This window comes from Podarcis filfolensis (genome assembly GCF_964270895.1).
Source record: "Podarcis filfolensis genome assembly, chromosome: 10".
NCBI lineage: Eukaryota > Metazoa > Chordata > Lepidosauria > Squamata > Lacertidae > Podarcis > Podarcis filfolensis.
The window spans coordinates 60,112,835-60,131,932 of record NC_139612.1 but is presented as its reverse complement, the minus strand read 5'-3'; the positions used below and the strand labels follow the sequence as shown (position 1 = coordinate 60,131,932).

At 43.8% G+C, this 19,098-nt stretch overlaps 1 protein-coding gene across 5 annotated transcripts in view; it reads left to right on the top strand.

Annotated features, from left to right (window-relative positions):
* Window positions 1–18,777, top strand: part of LMO3 (LIM domain only 3) — a 94,281-nt gene extending 75,504 nt beyond the window's left edge. For all 5 annotated transcript variants that reach the window (XM_083573239.1, XM_083573237.1, XM_083573240.1 and 2 more), the window contains exons 3-4: window positions 9,094–9,219; window positions 16,976–18,777. In XM_083573239.1, coding sequence (XP_083429365.1) covers window positions 9,094–9,219; window positions 16,976–17,081 — 232 coding nt within the window. In that variant the 3' untranslated portion in view covers window positions 17,082–18,777. The remainder of the gene's footprint in view (window positions 1–9,093; window positions 9,220–16,975) is intronic.
* Window positions 18,778–19,098: the final 321 nt, after the last annotated feature.

The following is a 19,098-nucleotide window of genomic DNA, read 5'->3' as shown; positions in this document are numbered from 1 at the left end:
ATTGGTCCTGGAACCTGAAAAGCCAATGGATTCTACGTTCTGCTAGCTTCTGCTGTGTCCTTCCATATCCTGCTTTCCTCCTAACAACGGATTCTGACCCCTGGCATGACAAATTCTTTTTCAAGCTCCATCCATGGCTTGCCACATTCTTCCCCCTGATTCTCTTCTTGCTCCATTCCAGGCATCTCATCTGCAAAATCAAAATGTGGTAGTTTTAGGCTGGATGGAGGTGGAAGCATGTAGAAAGACCAACAATATAGTCGGAAGCAGAGTGAGACAGTGCTTAGGACCAAGGCCAAGGTGAACCTGTCTTGGTGGAGGGACTATTTCTTGCCCTGAGTAGAATTTTTCTTCCTTTCCCAGCTAAACAAAAACTTGGTTTCAATTTCTATTATCTTGAGCCTCCTAGAGAACCTAACCAACGCCACCCCTGTGCTCTCTTTCTCTCCCTCTCCCTCCCTCTCCCTCTCTCCCCAGCAAAGGAGTAGGCAGTGCCTGGCTACTGACTGATCTCTTGATCCTTGGGACGAAACGGAGGGAGAAAAGTCTAACAAGTGCGTCGTTTTGCAGTAAATTAGATCAGATTTCCGCATCTCCGCACTCGGTCTGTGAGCTTGACAGTTCAGTAAAATGTTCCCTTGTAAGGTTCGCCCTCTTAGGGAAAGGGGCAATAATTCATCATTAGGATTTCAGAGTCCAGGTGCAGATGAAAACTGATGGAGCCTCCAGCGAGGCAGGAGAAGTGCGGGGAAGAAGAAAATTTTATCTGAAGCCTAATTCCCTGGTTACAGCAGAGAATAATTAAGATAATATTGCTCCAAGAGTTCTTTAATGATTAAAAATCACATATGCAGAATCCATAAATTGGAGAGCAACAAACTGGGAAAGGTATAGTATTGGGAAAGGCATTTCTTTCCTTCCACCCCCTCTTTTTTTCCTTTTTTTTAAAAATGCACATTATACAAGAAAGTGCACCGATGGCAGAGTGTAACCGGCCCGAGGAAAACCACAGGAGACCAGGCCCGTTCCAAGGACTTTGTTTAGATGCAACAAATCATTTGTCTGTTATTAACCCAGAGCTTGTAATTATGCAGATTGCCATAGATTTTCCTGGGCCTGGAAGTGAGATTGAGGGTTGTTCACACTATACCAGGCAGCTCGGGGCTGGCCATGCATTACTGAACTTGCCACATTTATCATGTTGACTGATGGCAGGAGAAGCAGGTCTTGGGTCCCAGTGGTTAATGTAGTGGGTAATTAACTGTCATTTGCCTAGTAATAGGCTGATGATCAATGGTTTGTGTGGAAACAAATTCTAATCAGGTAGCTGATAAATGCTCGGGGAAAGAAAGCAATTGAAAATTGGGGACGGTGGAATAGAAGAACTCGGTTCAGAATTTCAACGTGGCATTGTGGGGTAGTGGTAATAATAATATAACAATAGCAAGAGGGGGACGGCTGTTCTTAATGCAAACAAGCAGCTATATTCAGAATTAACACCAGCTCATATTTAGCCCTGGTCTGAGTGCAAGAACGCAACTGCAAGAAATCTCTTGCGTAGCCTTAAAGCAGCTAAGATTTTAGAATAAGCTTTTCAGCAACATTTGTGGGAGTCCTACATAACTAGACAAAGTGTGTGTGTTTTCTCATTCTTCAGGATTTATACCTTACCCTAACTCAGTGTGTAATTCATGGAGGTTAGGTCTATCAACAACCATGATCCATACTATCAAGATACCTCTGGGAGGCAGATGCTGGGTGGGAGGTGGGGGCTGTTGCAATTTCTGCCCTACTTAAGGAGCCTCCAAAGGCCACCTGCTCTAGGGAGGTTGCCAAAAAAAGAGGAGATGCATTGCCCGAAAAATAAGATTCAGATTTGCATGAAATTTGCCTATGCTGACTTATGCAGATTTAGGAATGATATACAGTACATCCCACCATAGCAAAGAAAGGTGACGAGGTGGTATGTGCCTGTTCGGTCTGTTATCCAGGCGCTCACTGTTGATGGACAACTTCAAGGTCCCTGCTGCTCTCCCTTCTTATGTTACAGATGAATGGATGGATGGATGGATGGATGGATAGATGGGGCATGGATCAAGCATATCTTCAAATAGAGGACTGCAAAGTAGGATGTGTGGACACCCCAGCCTTCCCTCTGTTGGTGACAAAAGAGTGGGCTTAGGGTTGCCATATTTTGACGTGCAAAAAAGAGGATATACTTCCCAACCTCTAACTCTGGGTCGCTATGATGACTCTAGCCATGAAAAAGAGGGCGTGTCCTGGAAAAAGAGGACATACGGGCTTTCTTGGTCTGATCAAGCATATATTCCTTCAGCTTAATAGTCCCCCAGTTCTGCAGAGGATCACCTTCAAAGTCACATGCATATGCTACCCTGCACAGTTAAGATCGGTTCCTCAAGACGGGTCCTTCCCTCTTCATTCATTCTTCATTCATTTATTGAATTTGTATACCGCCCTAACCACGGAACGGGTGGTTCCGTGTAGATTGTTCTCTCTAGCTGAAGTCTTTTGGAAGAAGAGAGTCCTTTGGGGAGGGCTTTTACCTTCCCATCCCCCCTCCCTTCTTTCTCTTGACACTGGGGGTGGGATGAAGGTCAAAGAGGCAGCTTTAGGTTGATGAGCACCCTCCCCAAGAAACTGTTGATGGAGCAATGCCTTTTGGAATGTTAATGCTGTGAATCTCCACCTAGGGTCAACCCATATTTTGTCAAGGAATGTGAATAGGGCACAATGTCAGAAGCCTCTCCTGATGTCCTCTACAAGGATAACCACCAGAACCTCCCGAAATCTCTCATGGCTCAGAGAATTGGGGCATGCAAATTTAGATGCAGCATATAGTGGAGAATGAATAATCCCATCTCCTGGCGTGGCTTTCCATCGGTAACACTTGTGTTTGGTCTATCATGGAGTAAGGAAGCTTTTACATGTTCATAACTTGGATTTAAAAAACAGCCGCCACCACCAAATGGATCTGTCCTATGTACTCCTGTTGAAAAGCTGCAAGGCAGGTATAAAGCACCTGTGGTTTATAATACATTGATGGAATTCAGCTCGCATCATGCTTTGAGCATTCGCCATGCTCTGTTGGGAAGTGAAGTCTGACACCTGCAGGGCCACAGGTTCCCCATCCCTTCTTTAGAGAACCTCAATTTTCGATGCAGCTTAGGGCCCTGGTAATTGAAATGAAAGGAAATAATGATACTGAATTGCTCATTGTAGTCCCCGGTGTGGTTCTATAACATATTAGTCAATTATTCTTCAAAAGCGACAATAAGGTGCTGCTGTAGATTGGTGGTTTCCAAATGTTCTCCCCCATGGACCACTTGAAAATGGATGGAGTCTTTGGAAGACCGCTTAATGAATTTTCTGCCTATTGTAGAAATTGTAATGCAATAGACTAGAAGCTGCATGGTGTTTAATTGTATTTTTATCTATGGAATTCAAATTGTAATACAGTAGAATGCAGCGTGAGAGATAAAAGTAGCAATAAAAATACAATTAAAAATCATTATGAATATTTAATGCGGACATGCCGTGGGCCACCTGAATGAAGCACGGTTTAGCAACCCCTGCTGTAGATCAAGAGATCTCAAACCTTGTCTAAGGTAAGCCTTCCTAAATGAAATTAATTTACGACATGTATATCCTGACCTCCCAATGAGTTCAGTGCTGCATATGCAGAGCTCTTTTAACCTTGTGAGTTAGGCCTTGCCTGTTTCTTGGTGAGCTCTGTAGCTGAGCCGCTCTGAGTGCTGGAGGTGCCGTTTTTCAGGATTAACCCATTTGAACTTCTGCCTGCCTAGTCGGAAACTGACACATGTTCCTCCCACATCAGACTGAACATTGGAGGCTGGAGACACAGAGGTGAATTCTATCCATACCTTGGCACTATTTAGGGTGGATCAAGTTCCATGCGTGCATGGAAATAGGACTCTGTCCTTTTGGTAGCAGCATTCACGCATGGTGGAGATTGGGCTTTCAAATTTCAGCGGCACCTTGTGTGATACCAAAATTTGTTGTGTCCCTTGCCTCTCATGTTCCATTCTACATAATTGTACCCAGTGCAGGTGAACTGGTCCCTTCCCGTCTCACTCATTTATCCTGCTGACCTTTAAAGCCCTAAACGGCTTCAGCCCAGTATACCTGAAAGAGCATCTCCACCCCCATCGTTCAACCCAGACACTGAGGTCCAGCTCTGATAGCGTTCTGGTGGTTCCCTCCCTGTGAGAAGTGAAGTTACAGGGAATGCCCTCCCATCAGATGTCAAGGAATTAAACAGCTATCTGACTTTTAGAAGACATCTGAAGGCAGCCCTGTTTAGGGAAGTTTTTTCATATTTGTTGTTTTATCACTTTATTATTATTACTAATATTATGTTGGGAGCTGCCCAGAGCGGGTGGGGAAACCCAGCCAGATGGGCTGGGTATAAATAAAATTTTTTATCTATCTATCTATCTATCATCTATCTATTATTATTATTATTATTATTATTATTATTATTATTATTATTTATTCTCCTCTTCCTGGCTCTGCCAGAGTCCTGTTGTCTCTCTGCTGTTCTGGTAGTAATAACCATGTTGAGTCAGTTCATGCCGATATCCAGTGTTTCTGGCAGGCTGAGGGTGGTGTCCGCACAGGGGTTCAAACCTGGATTGGCCTTTGCTGTGCCATTGCACAGCATAGCTGTTGGAGCATAGTGCTAACAAAGACTAATTTCTATGTGTGTTGCTGGCAGGCGTGTAACCACCTTGGTCTACAGCATCTGCTGTCCCATGTAAGGTTGTTGGAGAATAAAGGGAAGCAGGAGTGGAAATTGCTGGAGCTCACTTATTCATCCCATTTCCAGTATGGAAATCAATCAACAGATGTTGCTGTTGCTTTCAGACCACAAAAGATAGGTAATCGATTACGTCCCCATCACCCCAGTTTGCATTGTCTTTCCATTGCATTGAAAGGAATAAAGTAGAGTAACATAATGGCAACAAAATTCACATACTCAATTACATAAATTGCGTAAGCTATGCAATTTTGCCGCGGCAAACAGTGAGACAGATCATGGTTTTTGGTGGAAGACGAACTGCAGCAGAAAGGAAGCAGTGTTGTGTGCAACAGATATAGGGAGGAAGGCAAAGTGATGCCCTCTTACATCCTTACTCTCCTGTTATGAAGCCAGCACAGGCCTTGTGGAATTTGTTGATCAGGAAGGTGTGTGCACCTCTTCCCTGGAAGGTTTCCAAAGGCTGGGGAAGATCTGTAGCTCAGTGCTGAAGTGCCTGCCTTGCACACAAAAGGTCCCAGGTTCAGTCCCCAGCATCTCTAGGTAGGAGAGACCCGAAACTGAAATCCTGGAGAGCCACTGCTGGTCCATGTGGACATTGCTGAGCTAGATGCAATTCAGTATAAGGCAGCTATGTTCTATGTTCCTATGCCCAGTTTGATCTCTTCCAGGTTGGGTGATGTTGAGTGCTGCAACCTCTTAGTGAGCTGCTTGACCCATCGTCTAGCGGACCTGATCCCCCTCCAGATATTGGGAGTCCATCTGGAGGCTCACAAGTTCCCCATCCCTGATCTAGTGCATGCCTTGTTCTGGCCTAGATGCTGCTGTTTCATTAAAAACAACAACCCACTTCTGGGTTCTGCTCTTCTAATTTAGTTCAAGATTTGTTTATTTATTTGGTGGATCAGCTTTCCCCAACCTGGTGCCCTCCTGATGATGTTGCACTCCAAGCCTCATCATCCCTGTGCATTGGCGAGGCTAGCTGAAGCTGATGAGAGTGGGAGTCCAACTGGCTGGAGAAGGTCAAGGTGGACCAACTTTACTTGAAACCAGGGGACTTGCTCTCCTGACCAAGCTTCTTGGAAACAAGCTGTGGTTGTTATTTTAACTCCCCAAGCTGTTAAATTAATTTAGATTAATTTAATTGACTTACGATTGTGGGATCAGGTTGTGGGGCCAGTCGCTGACACTTCCCCATGCCATGTAAGGTAGATACTGAAGACCATTTACAGATAGGTAGCCGTGTTGGTCTGCCATAGTCAAAACAAAAAAATTTTTTTCCTGCCAGTAGCACCTTAAAGACCAACTAAGTTAGTTCTTGGTATGAGCTTTCGTGTGCATGCACACTTCTTCAGATACACAGATGTGTATATACACAAAAAAAAATTGTTTTGACTGAAGACCATGTCTGAGTGTTACTCCATTCAATTGTACTATTCAGAACGGAGGAAGCAAGAGCACCGAATCACCAGAGATGGCTATTAAGCCAAGCACCACCGCCAGGCAAATGGACTACCATTGAATTTGAGTGCTGCCAAGGTGTAAGCTCTGTGGATGAGCAGTTCCTATGTCTGCCTGCCCTGTGTGGAAATACAGTGGTACCTCAGGTTAAGTACTTAACTCATTCCGGAGGTCCGTACTTAACCTGAAACTGTTCTTAACCTGAAGCACCATTTTAGCTAATGGAGCCTCCTGCTGCTGCCACGCCGCCGGAGCACAATTTCTGTTCTCATCCTGAAGCAAAGTTCTTAACCTGAAGCACTATTTCTGGGTTAGCAGAGTCTGTAACCTGAAGTGTATGTAACCTGAAGCATATGTAACCTGAGGTACCACTGTATCCTGAAGGAGCAAGCACTCAGCTTGGGGGGGGGGCTGCTTCTCGCTCCAGCCTCTTCCACTAGATGCCCAGGTGAGCTCTGTGGCTAGTAGCATCTTCCACCAACATTGACTGGAGCATCAACTGCTGCCGCTCCTGGATTGGCATAGATTGACTATGGTCGTTTTAAGAATGGGTAGTGTTTGTTTCAGCAAGCCTCTCCAGACTTGGGAATAAGTCATGCATATCTGTTTTCAAACATTGCTTCTTTTATTTGCACATCAATAATTGTTTTGATTTGTTCAATGTACGCTGCTTAGGGGCTATCTAATTAAGCGGTATACAAATTATTTGAAATATATGAATGCATTTGTGAACAGTGGCCTCAGTTTTACCCTGAAGTGCCTCTCTGCTAGTCTTTGAGATGTTGTGTTGCATTAGCCCTACTCAGAGTAGACTCACTGAAGCTAGTAGTACCAACTTAGTCCCATTCATTTCAGTGAGTTTACTCTTGAGTAGGGCTTAGTTGGATCCAGCCTCTTTTTGTTTTTGAACTGGCATGGCTTGCCCAAGGCCATTTGAGAATTGCTGGGGTGGAATCTTTTGAGAAGTGATTGTGGAGAGACACACAACCCTCTGTCTCTCTGTGTGTACATATAATTTTAATCATCCGTCTTCACAATTAGCAAAATGAAGTTGACATGAGCCTGAATAATAAATCTACCAGGAGTTGATGAACATAGGGATGCTGGTGATTAAGCCTTGTTGTTGTTTTGTTTATCTCTGAACATTTTAGATATATATATATAAAATCAGGGTAAACTGGTGCACCAGACAATCAGCAGAAAAGTGGTTCATAACTTTAAAAATAAACATGCCGTATGTATTATGCAAAATGTGTGCACTGCGCTGATGTCAGGGCTTGGTTAGCTGTGCAGGCACTGCTGGTGCACCCCTTTCATACGGGAAGGTTTGCGCTCATCTGTGTGTGTTGCCAAACCAAGTTTTCGACTGTAGCACCTTTGAATTCATTAGCTCAGAACTGCTTTTAATTCGGCATTTCCCCCGAGAGCCATTAATATTTTTCTGCTGTCAGCCTGATGTTGAAGAGCAAAAAGGAAGGCGGCAGATGTGGCATTTTCATCTATTTTGTATCATACTTTAAAATGGCATTAACTGCTAAACACAGAGGAAGAGCATTGCTACTTTTTTAAAAGGGGGAAAAAACCCATTTGCATGTATTAAGTAGCTTTGCATTAAAGTTGGTTTCAAAGATCGGCGGTGTGTGCATCCGAAAAGGAAAGGAAAAAAAGTTTATAATCCTCCCTTATTAGAATTAAAATTCTGTATAGATGTGTGTAGGATTATTTCATTATTTGGAACATACCAGCTGTGTGCGGAGGAGGGGGACCACCTTGAACAATGTGCGACTGTGCTTGTATGCACGCGCATCTGTTTTAAAAAAGGAAGTGGGTTTTCCCCACCCCCCATCACCAAAGTTAAAACATTTCATAAGAGATTTGAAATTGTTCCTACAATATAATGTACCTGCGCTCCTAATGTGGCTATATATAGCTGACTGCCTCATTTACTTTAATGGGCTACTTGAATAACATAATCATAGCTATAAGCATGGTACAAGGTTGGAAGGTGCATGAACCACTAATGCTTTCTGACGCTTTAAATGACTTCTTCATAAAATGCTCTTTAATAATGGTAAAGCTTTTAGCACTAGGTGTCAAAAATGACTGCAATGGGAGCCTTCCCCGCACCAGCACCAAAGTATTATTTCCTCTTTTGCTAAAGCTTGTGTGTTACAAAGAAATAGCACAGAGGCCAAGGTTTTATATCACACTCATATTTACAGTGAGCTCCAAGGAGTTGTGGATTATTATTATTATTATTATTATTATTATTATTATTATTATTTTACTGCACTATCGGACAAGCTCACTCCATAATCCGTGCCATAGGCTAACATTTTGCTGAGCTTTATTTATTATTATTTCTTATTTATTTAAGAAATTTCTATACCCTATAACATAGTCCTGGGCTTGTTGTTTTCCCCTTCCTTTATCGTCTTTCCAAGAATAAGAATCCTCACTCCCTACCACATTGAGTAACTTTACGTACTGTGTGCTAGCTATGTAGATTTTTCTAGCGAAGGGAGAGAATAAACTATTTCCCCGCAGTTCTGTATCTTTCCGCCTTTTGTAGAAAGCTTTATGACAGTAGAATACTTATCTGCGAGTGGAGATGAAAAGCAGCTCGTGCCTCCACCATTGCCCTCTCGGTACATTTGCACTTTAGCATTTCCGAGAGAAGTTTAGTCTCGTGGTAAAATCAAATATAGATTTATGTCTGGGAAGGAAGAAAAATGCAAGTGTGATTATTGGGTACTATATAGGGGGTTTCTCTTTTCTTGACCCAACCAATCATGCCTCCTCCTCTCATCTTTTTTTTTTTAAATTTTCTGTAGGTTATTTGGCGTTACGGGGAACTGTGCAGCCTGCAGCAAACTCATCCCTGCTTTTGAGATGGTGATGAGGGCCAAGGACAATGTTTACCACCTGGACTGCTTCGCCTGTCAACTTTGTAATCAGAGGTAGGAGAGTTTCTTAAGTCTCCTTCCATGTACTGAGACCAACTTGGGACTGACCTAGAATTAGGAGGGTATGGAGGTACAATAGCTTGCTATCATTCTCTGGGCAAAACTGGACACAGTGTACCTGCTCTCACCTACCTCTTATCACAGCAACCCTACTCTTGCACAATAATTATCTGTGGTTCAGTATTACAGGCATGAACATAGTTTTCCCCTTTGCCCCACATCTACGGTGATTGTACTGTATACGTTGTTCATGGTTTAGCGGCAAACATGGTAAACCATGGCTTGCAAACCTGAGGCCATTCTTGATTGTAATGCTAAAATCCATTGGTGCAAATTGCATCTGAATGCAGCTCCGAATTTGAGTGGCAGCTCCATCGTAATGCTGCCACCATCACTGAGCCCCAGTATCACATAGAGCAAAACCTTCTGTGGCCATGAAATTATGGAGGTCCTATCCTTTTGGAGATCCGCTTCATTTTGACTTTGAGCATGTTGGCTTGAATCCAGACTTAGACCTGCAGAAACCAACTGGGCTCAAGTAAGTCATTGCTACTTTTAGACCCACTGAAATCACTTGATTCTTCTCTGAGCTTGACTAAGTCTAGACCCAACCCATTATAAAATTGTACATGGACAGATTCTTTTGGAGTCTCAGGTTAAAATGCTGCAGGGCTGCAAAACTTTAAAACTCTGACTTTAAAACTTTAAAACATTCGCAGAATATTATGATTCAGTTTTCAACACTTCATAAGTGTTGAAATGCACGTTGGGCTGTATCCACTGTTAGGATATTGAGTTTCCGTTCCACCTTTAGAACAGGTATGTGGAGTTTTTGTATGTCACATGTCTGTTTACTTCCAGCAGAACTTCCATTTTATATAGCTTTTGCCTATGCTTTTTGCTTGGACACGAATTGAAGCAGACATGTTTTTCCTTTGTTCTAATGCTGAATAAATATGCTTACATATGCCTCTGTCCGCTACTTCCATTGCAAAGAGTTCTTATCTCTGCTGGCTTGCGTGCTCAGTCTCTAAAGGTTTCTGATGCTGTTCCGAGCAGTTTTTGATGCTGTTCCGAGACGTGGAGTTCGCCCCGGCTGCCAGCCGGTGGGCTGGAGCCAGCTGGGGGCCTGCCAATTACCCCATCTCCCAAGATGCATCCCAACATCCACTTGCACAGCAAACTTCCATGAGCACAAAAGAACTTCCTCTTCTCCTGGCCCTTCCGGCCACCATGTGCACCCTGCAAGTCAGATTTCAGGGAGGTGTTGGTAGAGCAGAAGAAATGGGAGTCCTCTTGGGTGAGTGGAACTTTGCTTGCATAGCAATGGGTACAGCCCATTTTTTGGAAGAAGGCACACATTAAATATGTTATAAAATACATAAAAAATGTTTGTTGAGGTGGCTCTCCTACTTCCTCAACCTTAACTGGCTTAACATGGAAGCCACTAGAATGGAATGTCACTGCAACTAACCTGCACTGGAGTGGGGCAGTGTCAGGGACTGGCAGGACGCTGGAGTCCCACTCAGGAGAGGAGGAACAGTGGTCTGTGGGTTCCTGAACCAACCAGGAGGCAAGAATCAGAGGGAGGGGAAGCTTCAGAGTGGAGGAAGAGGCAGGGCAGGCAAAGAAAGTGCTGGGTGCTTCCCTACCCTCTCCTGCACAACTCTCTCCCAGAACCAGAAGGGGACTGAAGCAGGAAGAGCAGAGACAGTTTCCACACAGGCGTAGTCTCCAGCTACCTGTGCTCACCCTGTCAGGGGAAGGTACATAAACTGGTGGAAAGGGGGTGGTCTCCAGCTGCTGCAACAGCTCCATACAGCACAGACCTGGAAATAGCTGCCTAGAGGTCACATTGGTGTGCAGAGGTATCCAGAGCTGTAGAAGCGACTGGAAGGGTTGTCTTTTACAAGAAAGTTAGCTCTCTGCTGTGTGTATACCTTTGGGCTGTGCACTTGCCCTAGTAGGGCCGCCAGATTGGTTCCAGTGCTTGGTGCGCTGATGGAGCCCCAACCTCACAGCTGCCCAGCTCTACCCCAATGGCATCTGGGCAAGCTGCAGAAACCTCAGGAGGGCCGTTCTGCGGCTCTGTCTCACCACATGGACCACTCCTGTGGAGGCAGAACTGAATGATGGGTAAAAACAATGGTCAGCTGATGATGGGAGTTGTAGTCCAACAGCATCTAAAGAGTGCCACATTAGCTAAAGGTAAAGGTAAAGGGACCCCTGACCATTAGGTCCAGTCGTGGCCGACTCTGGGGTTGCGGTGCTCATCTCGCTTTATTGGCCAAGGGAGCCGGCGTACAGCTTCCGGGTCATGTGGCCAGCATGACTAAGCCACTTCTGGCAAACCAGAGCAGCGCACAGAAACGCCCTTTACCTTCCCGCCGGAGCGGTACCTATTTATCTACTTGCACTTTGACGTGCTTTCGAACTGCTAGGTTGGCAGGAGCAGGGACCGAGCAACAGGAGCTCACCCCGTTGCGGGGATTCGAACCGCCAACCTTCTGATCGGCAAGCCCTAGGCTCTGTGGTTTAACCCACAGCGCCACCCGGGTCCCCATGCCACATTAGCTAGTCCTGGCTTAAAAAACCCCCACAAAGTGTCATGGTCAGGAAATGAATGGATTTGCCCGTTTCTCTAATGTGTTGGGTAAAATAATGGAAGAGGCAGCCCACGCTGCTCCGCTTCGTTCTGTAGCGACGTAGTGAGTTTTAAAACCACACACGCACACATACAGCCGAGCATCCCTCATGCAGTGTGAATTGTGCAGCTGCCATAATTATAGCTTTCTACAATTACATTCTAAAACAAAGCCAAATTGACCTTTTTCATCACGATGTGCAGAAAATTAAAATATCAGACAAGTAATAACCACTGTTTAAACTATGTAATAATGCTAAGCAATTAGAAGTTACAGGGCCATTTACAGTTCCTATACATCAGCCTTGTTTTGGTGCAGAACTAAAGAGTCTGCATTCAAAATAAGGTCAGCCTTACCCTACCAGTGGAATCTATTCAAGTACGAAATAATTGCATACTCTTTTGAATTGAAACTCTTAAAGACTTTCCCCCATCCTTATTGCTCCAAACCACTGTTACTGTTCTAGTGTCATTATTAAAACTGTCTAATACGTTCTTGTTGTTCGCTTCATTTATTGCATGTCGTAATGGGCCTGCATATCTTTAGCGCTGGTTATGCACAATTAGCACTTAGTTACTGTCTTGTCACTTCATCCCGTACAAGATAAACTTCTTTAATGCAAGAAGTCGGCTAATCTTTATCAGTCAAGCAAGGCAGATAATTTTTGTTAGCCACAGAACAAAAGACGGTGGGCTTCTTTTTCAGTGTATAGAGGTTTCGGATTAGTGACAGGTTTTCTTTTCTTTTTTTTTAAACAAAGATAGTGGCCATCGCTACAATCTTCTTGCCTGCAAAAAAGAAGAAGAATTAAAATATAAAAATAATATAAATATTTGCAAGTATGAATGATTTGTGTAACCAGCAGAGAGGGAGATTCTAGGGGCGCAGCTAGATGTGATGTTGGAAGTTAACAGATGGATTTAAAATCGCAATTTAGCAAACAATAAAATAGCACAGGACTTTTTAATGGCCAAGTACTAACTTTTTCAGGTATGCTTGCATGTTGTAAAAAGTGTTGAAATAACTCTTTAGTCAAAGCCTGTTCTCACCAGAGAACAGGACATCCAACGGAGAACACGAAGAGGGCTCAAACCTCACTGGAAGCTGTACATGCAGAATTTCTCAGGCTCAATCTTTTGTGCCTCTGCTCAAAAGGATCAGGTAATAGCAGATGGGGGGAAATTCTTCCTGAGACTTTGGAGAGTCACTGCCAGTCAAAGTACGATTACATAGTACTTGGCTAGATGTACAAATAGGCCCGATTCAAAAATAACAGTGTAATTTCCATTTTAAACCTTGGTTCATTAGACCAAGGAGTCCTGTGCCTGCACCCACCCCCTCACCTTGCCTGGCTTTGGCATTGACATCTCTGCTTGTTAAACCACTGTTTCCTGTGATGCCTAAACCAGGAAACTGTGGCTTAAGTGCTCCTTACAAATCAGAATATAAGGAGAGCAGGTGCTGGGAGAGACATTTGCCCAGAGAGCTGCTGCCACTAAGAGTACCGAAGTAGATAGTCCATTGGTTTGTGTAAGATAGCAGATGGGATCCGTAGTCCCGAAGGATGCCAGGTTGGCCAAGGCCAATCTAAGGAAATGTCATATTTTCTTCTTTGAAAGTAGAAAGTTGGAAAACAACTGTTCTATCTACATTATCTAGAGTGGCATTCTTCAGACTCGTTCCTGGACTGCACCTCCCACCCCATTATTCCTGCCCATTGACTGCCCTGGCTAGGGATGATGGGAGTTGTAGTCTAGCAACAGCTGGGGACCAAGGTTGAAGAATCCCATCGATGTTGTCACTGCTACCACCACCATGTAATCCAAGCAAGGGGTCTGGTGGGGGAAGGCCATTTCACCTTCTTTGTGATATTGGAATAGGTTTGCAAGCATTGCCCATGGCAGGGGTGAAGAACTTGTATCCTTCCAGATGTTGCTGGACTCTCATCAGCCTTGACAATGCCCATGCTGGCTGGAGCTGATGAGAGTAACATCTGGAGAGCCACCAGTTCTCCACCTTGAGCTTATCTGTCAGCCCAGCAGTCTGCCACTACTGCATTTACATAGGAAGCTTCCTTATACAGAGTCAGACTGTTGGTCCACCTAGCTCACTAATGTCTATACTGCCTAGCAGCTGCTCTCCACGATTTCAGGCAGGAGTTTCTCCTAAACCTACCTGGAGATGCCAGTGATTGAACTTGGGACCTTCTGCTTGCAAGGGAGATGCTCTTCCACTGAGCTATAGACCTTCCCCAAGGGAAGGAAGAACCACCTTTGTTTTGATGACGCTCTGGGAAGGCGTGCATGAGGCAAGGCTACCATTGTTGTGTTAAGTGAGGATAGGCATGCAGGTGGCACTGTGGTCTAAACCACCGGCCTCTTCAGCTTGCCGATCAGAAGGTCAGTGGTTCGAATCCCCACGACGGAGTGAGCTCCTGTTGCTCTGTCTCAGCTCCTGCCAACCTAGCAGTTTGAAAGCACGCCAGTACAAGTAGATAAATAGGTACCGCTGTGGCAGGAAAGTAAACGGCATTTCCGTGCGCTCTGGTTTCCGTCATGGCGTCCCGTTGTGCCCGAAGTGGTTTAGCCATGCTGGCCACATGACCTGTAACGCTGTCGGTGGACAAACGCTGCCTCCCTCAGCCTGAAAGCGAGATGAACGCAGCAACCCCATAGTCGCCTTTGACTGGACTTAACCACCCAGGGGTCCTTTACCTTTGTTGTTGTTGTTTAGTCATTTAGTCATGTCTGACTCTTCGTGACCCCATGGACCAGAGCATGCCAGGTACACCTATCTTCCACTGCCTCCTGCAGTTTGGTCAGACTCATGTTGGTAGCTTCGAGAACACTGTCCAACCACCTCTTCCTCTGTCGTCCCCTTCTCCTTGTGCCGTCCATCTTTCCCAACATCAGGGTCTTTTCCAGGGAGTCTTACCTTTACCTTTACCCCTTTACCTAAGTGAGGATGGACCACTCTGGCCACAATCAACAGGGGAGATGTGATTGGGGGGCAGACTCTTCCCCCCACCAACACACACCCTGTTATATATTCATACGAGCTTCTTTTTATATAACTGAGGTATGCTTTGTGGGAGGAAGAACTCTGCAAGTATTGTGCAATTTGGCCAGAAAAGCTGTTTAACATGGGGGTGTTTTTTTTTAATTTTTGCAGAGAAACAAAAATGGTCAGGTGCTAAAGAGCTCAGAAAATAACTGCTTCTCCTCTGCAGGAGCCCTTTTTTATTTCCATCTGCTCCACTCAATAAGATGTAGGTGGAATATAACGAAATATAAAAATATGTCGGGAAAGAATGGGGGGATCCGAAATTAGGAGTGTGTGTTTTCTCTATGAAGCTGCTTTGACCATAAATAACTTGAAAAGCGTTTTCAGGACCGGTTCCATAATCTGTATTTTCAGTCAAGAGCTATGAGTGGGTATTAATCCGAGAGATGGGGGAGAGCGTGAGGTGGGGAGGAGAGGGGAGTCCACACATAAACAGCCCAATTTTCCTTCAGGAGCCAAGCTAATTCTTTTCAATCCACTTTTTTATTACACTATTTTCCCTCACTCTATTTAGCGAGCATAAGGATAAATTTCCAAAGCTACCCGGTTGGAAAATAAATGGGTTCGCTGTTTGTCTAGCATTCCAATCTTTACAAATGTAAATCAGCCCAACTGCTGCCCCATTTAAAACCTCACAACTTCACAAAACATTAAAGGCCTCCTTTCAATACACAATTTACTCTGTGACAATTCCCTCAGATTTCTGCTTCAGACATCATTAGAAACTGACTGACTGATAAAAAGGGTGGGGAGGGTGGGGGCCCCACAATCGAAGGTCGCCAAGGTCAACTTGTGTAATTATACGTACTTTTACTGGGTCAACTACACCAGACACCGCTATTTGAAGGTTAAATTGTTACAATTAAGTACATATACAGCCTATTCCCATAGCTACTCTGTTGTTAAATCTACCGTAAACAACGTGCACATTTATTTCTGCTTCTAATTGTGTCCAAGATGTCGCTCGCTTGGAAAATTATACGGCAAAAAAGAACATTGTAATCCATTACCGAATTAAACAATAGTTTCGAGAGTAAAGCGGGTAATTAGCTGAGGGAGACTGGTTTTCATCTGTCTGCTTCAATGCTAAGAAGTTCATTTAGGTTACTCGATTTGGTTTAATTGGAGCTTCTGGGTGTCACACCTCCCAATATGTTTTTATAGATGGAGCGTTGGCCACAAACAGAATGTGACCCCCCGATGCACGATCATTCATTAGCGAAAGCTCTTCTGTGTGCCAAAAGACCCCTTGGGGTGTGGTGCTCCCCCTGTTTCTCCAGGCGGGCGTTAAAAGAGAGCTCTCTTTTTGTTATTAAGGAAAAATGAACCCATTGAAAAAGTATTGCCCATGCCACACTTAGTGCGAAATTAGCTTGGCTGTATATAAAGGCCAATTCACATGACTCCTCCCGGGCCTGAAATGTCTATTGACAGCGATGCGGATGGAATTAAATAGTGTGATGAAGCCACCAAGTGAAGATTTTTGTGACGCTGTGGTGCAGCCTTCCCTAAGCCGGGGCTGATGGGAATTGTAGTCCCAAACATCTGGTGGGCATCAGGTTGGCAAAGGCTTCTGTAATGTCTAACGTTCTATAGTGCCACCAAGAGAAGTGGTCAACAGTGGCTTAGTCTTTATACAACTGCTGTGGTCCATGGGTTCATAACCCCAGGGCTGGATTACTGCAACATGCTCTGTGTGGGGCTGCCATTGACTCTGCTCCTGAAGCTCTAGCTGGTGCAGAAATTGATGAGGGAACATGGCCCACAACATCTGACACCATTGTGGAAATGGTGCTCATCTACTACCAAGCCTGGTTCATGGTCCTTGTATTAATGTACAAAGCCCTGGACAATTTAGGTCCCTGGGTATATTCCAGTTCAAATACTGAGGTCATCGGCAGGAGTGTTTCTGGTCGTTCCCCACATTGGCGAGGCTCATCCGATGGCAACAAAAAACTGCTTGTTTTCCTGACACCTATGTTTTAAATGCAACTTGGATCCTCCATGTTTCTCATCTTATTTTCCCCCTCTTGTATTTCCAGATTTTGCGTGGGAGACAAATTTTTCCTAAAGAACAACATGATACTGTGCCAGACAGACTATGAGGAGGGTTTAATGAAAGAAGGTTACGCGCCCCAAGTTCGCTGATCCGATGGCTCGTCGCGGAGAATATTGAAGCACTATGTTCTTACCCTTTCTTTTCTTTGCTTTTGTTCAACGTGTATATATATATACATATATATATATATATATTAAAAAGAAAAACAATGGCAGAACCTACTGAATAGCGTAGAAATAGGGAGACAGGATGGTCGTGTGGAATAAAAGGAGGACTTCAAATATATGTAGTGGAAATTGCACCAGTTCACAGTTGAATGTTTATTAAAAGATAATGTAAATACTTGCTGGAGTTTTTTCCCCTTTCCTTTTTCTCTTTTGCTTGCTGTTTTGGTTATCTTATTTTACTTTATTTTTTCTTTTGCGTCATTTGGCATGAGATGCTTATTTTGGACCAATGTATATAATGTACTGTAATATTCAAAGCACAAATGTAATACAGTTTTATTGTGTTACCATTTGCTTCTTTGTATTGTTGCATTTAGTACAATCGGTGTTTAAACTTTATTGTATATTTATGCTTTCTGTATCTACCAGCTATTTTGAAAGAGCTGTATCTTTCTAGTAAAAACAAAACAAAAGCAAAAAAAAAAAAAAGAGAGAAAGAGAGAGAGCCAATCCCATGCATTCTTCTCCGTTTTAAGAGCTTCACCAATGCTTGATCTATTGAATTAAAACTGATGGGTAAAACTGGCCAAAGTTAAGTGCATAGTTCCATTGACTTGAATTGGGTCTATTTAAGTGCATGCTAAACTCTCCCATTGAAACCGATGGGATTTGGAGGCGCTTAATTTCAGACTGGATTAGAATTCTAGCCACCACGCTGAAGCTTCTGAGGTTCTCAGTCTTTCATTAGATCTCATGCAAGCTTTTCTTATCATTACTATTATTATATTGAACGATGTTAGCTATTTTATTCCATACAGTTCAAAAAGTACTTTCTGTTTGCTACGGAATTTCAGCGGGGGTTTCCCCCCGCAACTTTGTTGGCAGTACTTCTCAACCTTACGGAGTGGGCGTTTAATTATTTGGGGCGGGGGCTACTGTGTTCTGTATACTTCTCCCCTCCGATATATATATATATATATGTCATTGCTTGTTTCCAATATAACTGGGAATGAGGAGCTGAGCCCCAATGCAAATCAGTGCCTTTGGGTGTCATGTAAAAATTTTATATGTATATGTATATTTCTGAAGTTATTTTAATGTAGCATAGTGATTTCTGCTCCTGTACAGAAACGTTATTTAAGAAAAGAAAAATCAGTGTCCTGCCTAAACATCTATCCAGTTTGGGTAGAGCATACCTAAGAGACTATCTCCCTCCATATGACCATCACAGCCCATAACGTTGACCAAGAGCACCCTCTTGAGGTCACCTCTTGAGTACCAACTCAAGACATCTGGGCCTTGCAGAGGGGCATTCCTAGGGGCTGCCCCACAGCTATGGAAGTGCTGTCATGCTGGAGACTCGCCAAAACCTGCATAACCTTTCAGAAGCGTTGCCAGGCATTTTCGATACGAGCTGCTGTTTTTCGGTGGGGGAAGGGGAGATGGAAACGAAGAACCTCCACTCAGAGCGCTGAGGCTATCACATCTGTTGACTTTTGTAGATGCGTTTAATCAGAATCGACTGGATATTGTATTCTTTGTTTCTTAATTTATTGTTGTCCATTCCAAGTTGTTTGGGGTGGGGCAGTCTAAAAATAAATAAACTCTAAGGATTGGATGGCAAAATCTCAAGCTGGTGCTTCTCATCTACCGACTCAACACCACCACTTTTTTTGGGCCAACTACCAGTTCCCCAGTTACCGCATTTGCCACTGGTTTGCAAAGAAGACAGCGGCCATCACTTCACGTAACCTAAAATTCCTCAGAAAACAATTTTGAGTACTTTTCAAAAAGTTCTCCTAAGCTGTTAGAGAATTTCAGTCCCCCATTAGAAAAAAAAAAAGATCAGTGAAATTATCTTTCCAGTCCCACCATCTATGAGTTTGGGGTACAGCTGTGGATCCAATTTTAATCTCTATTGGCTAACATGAGTTTCATT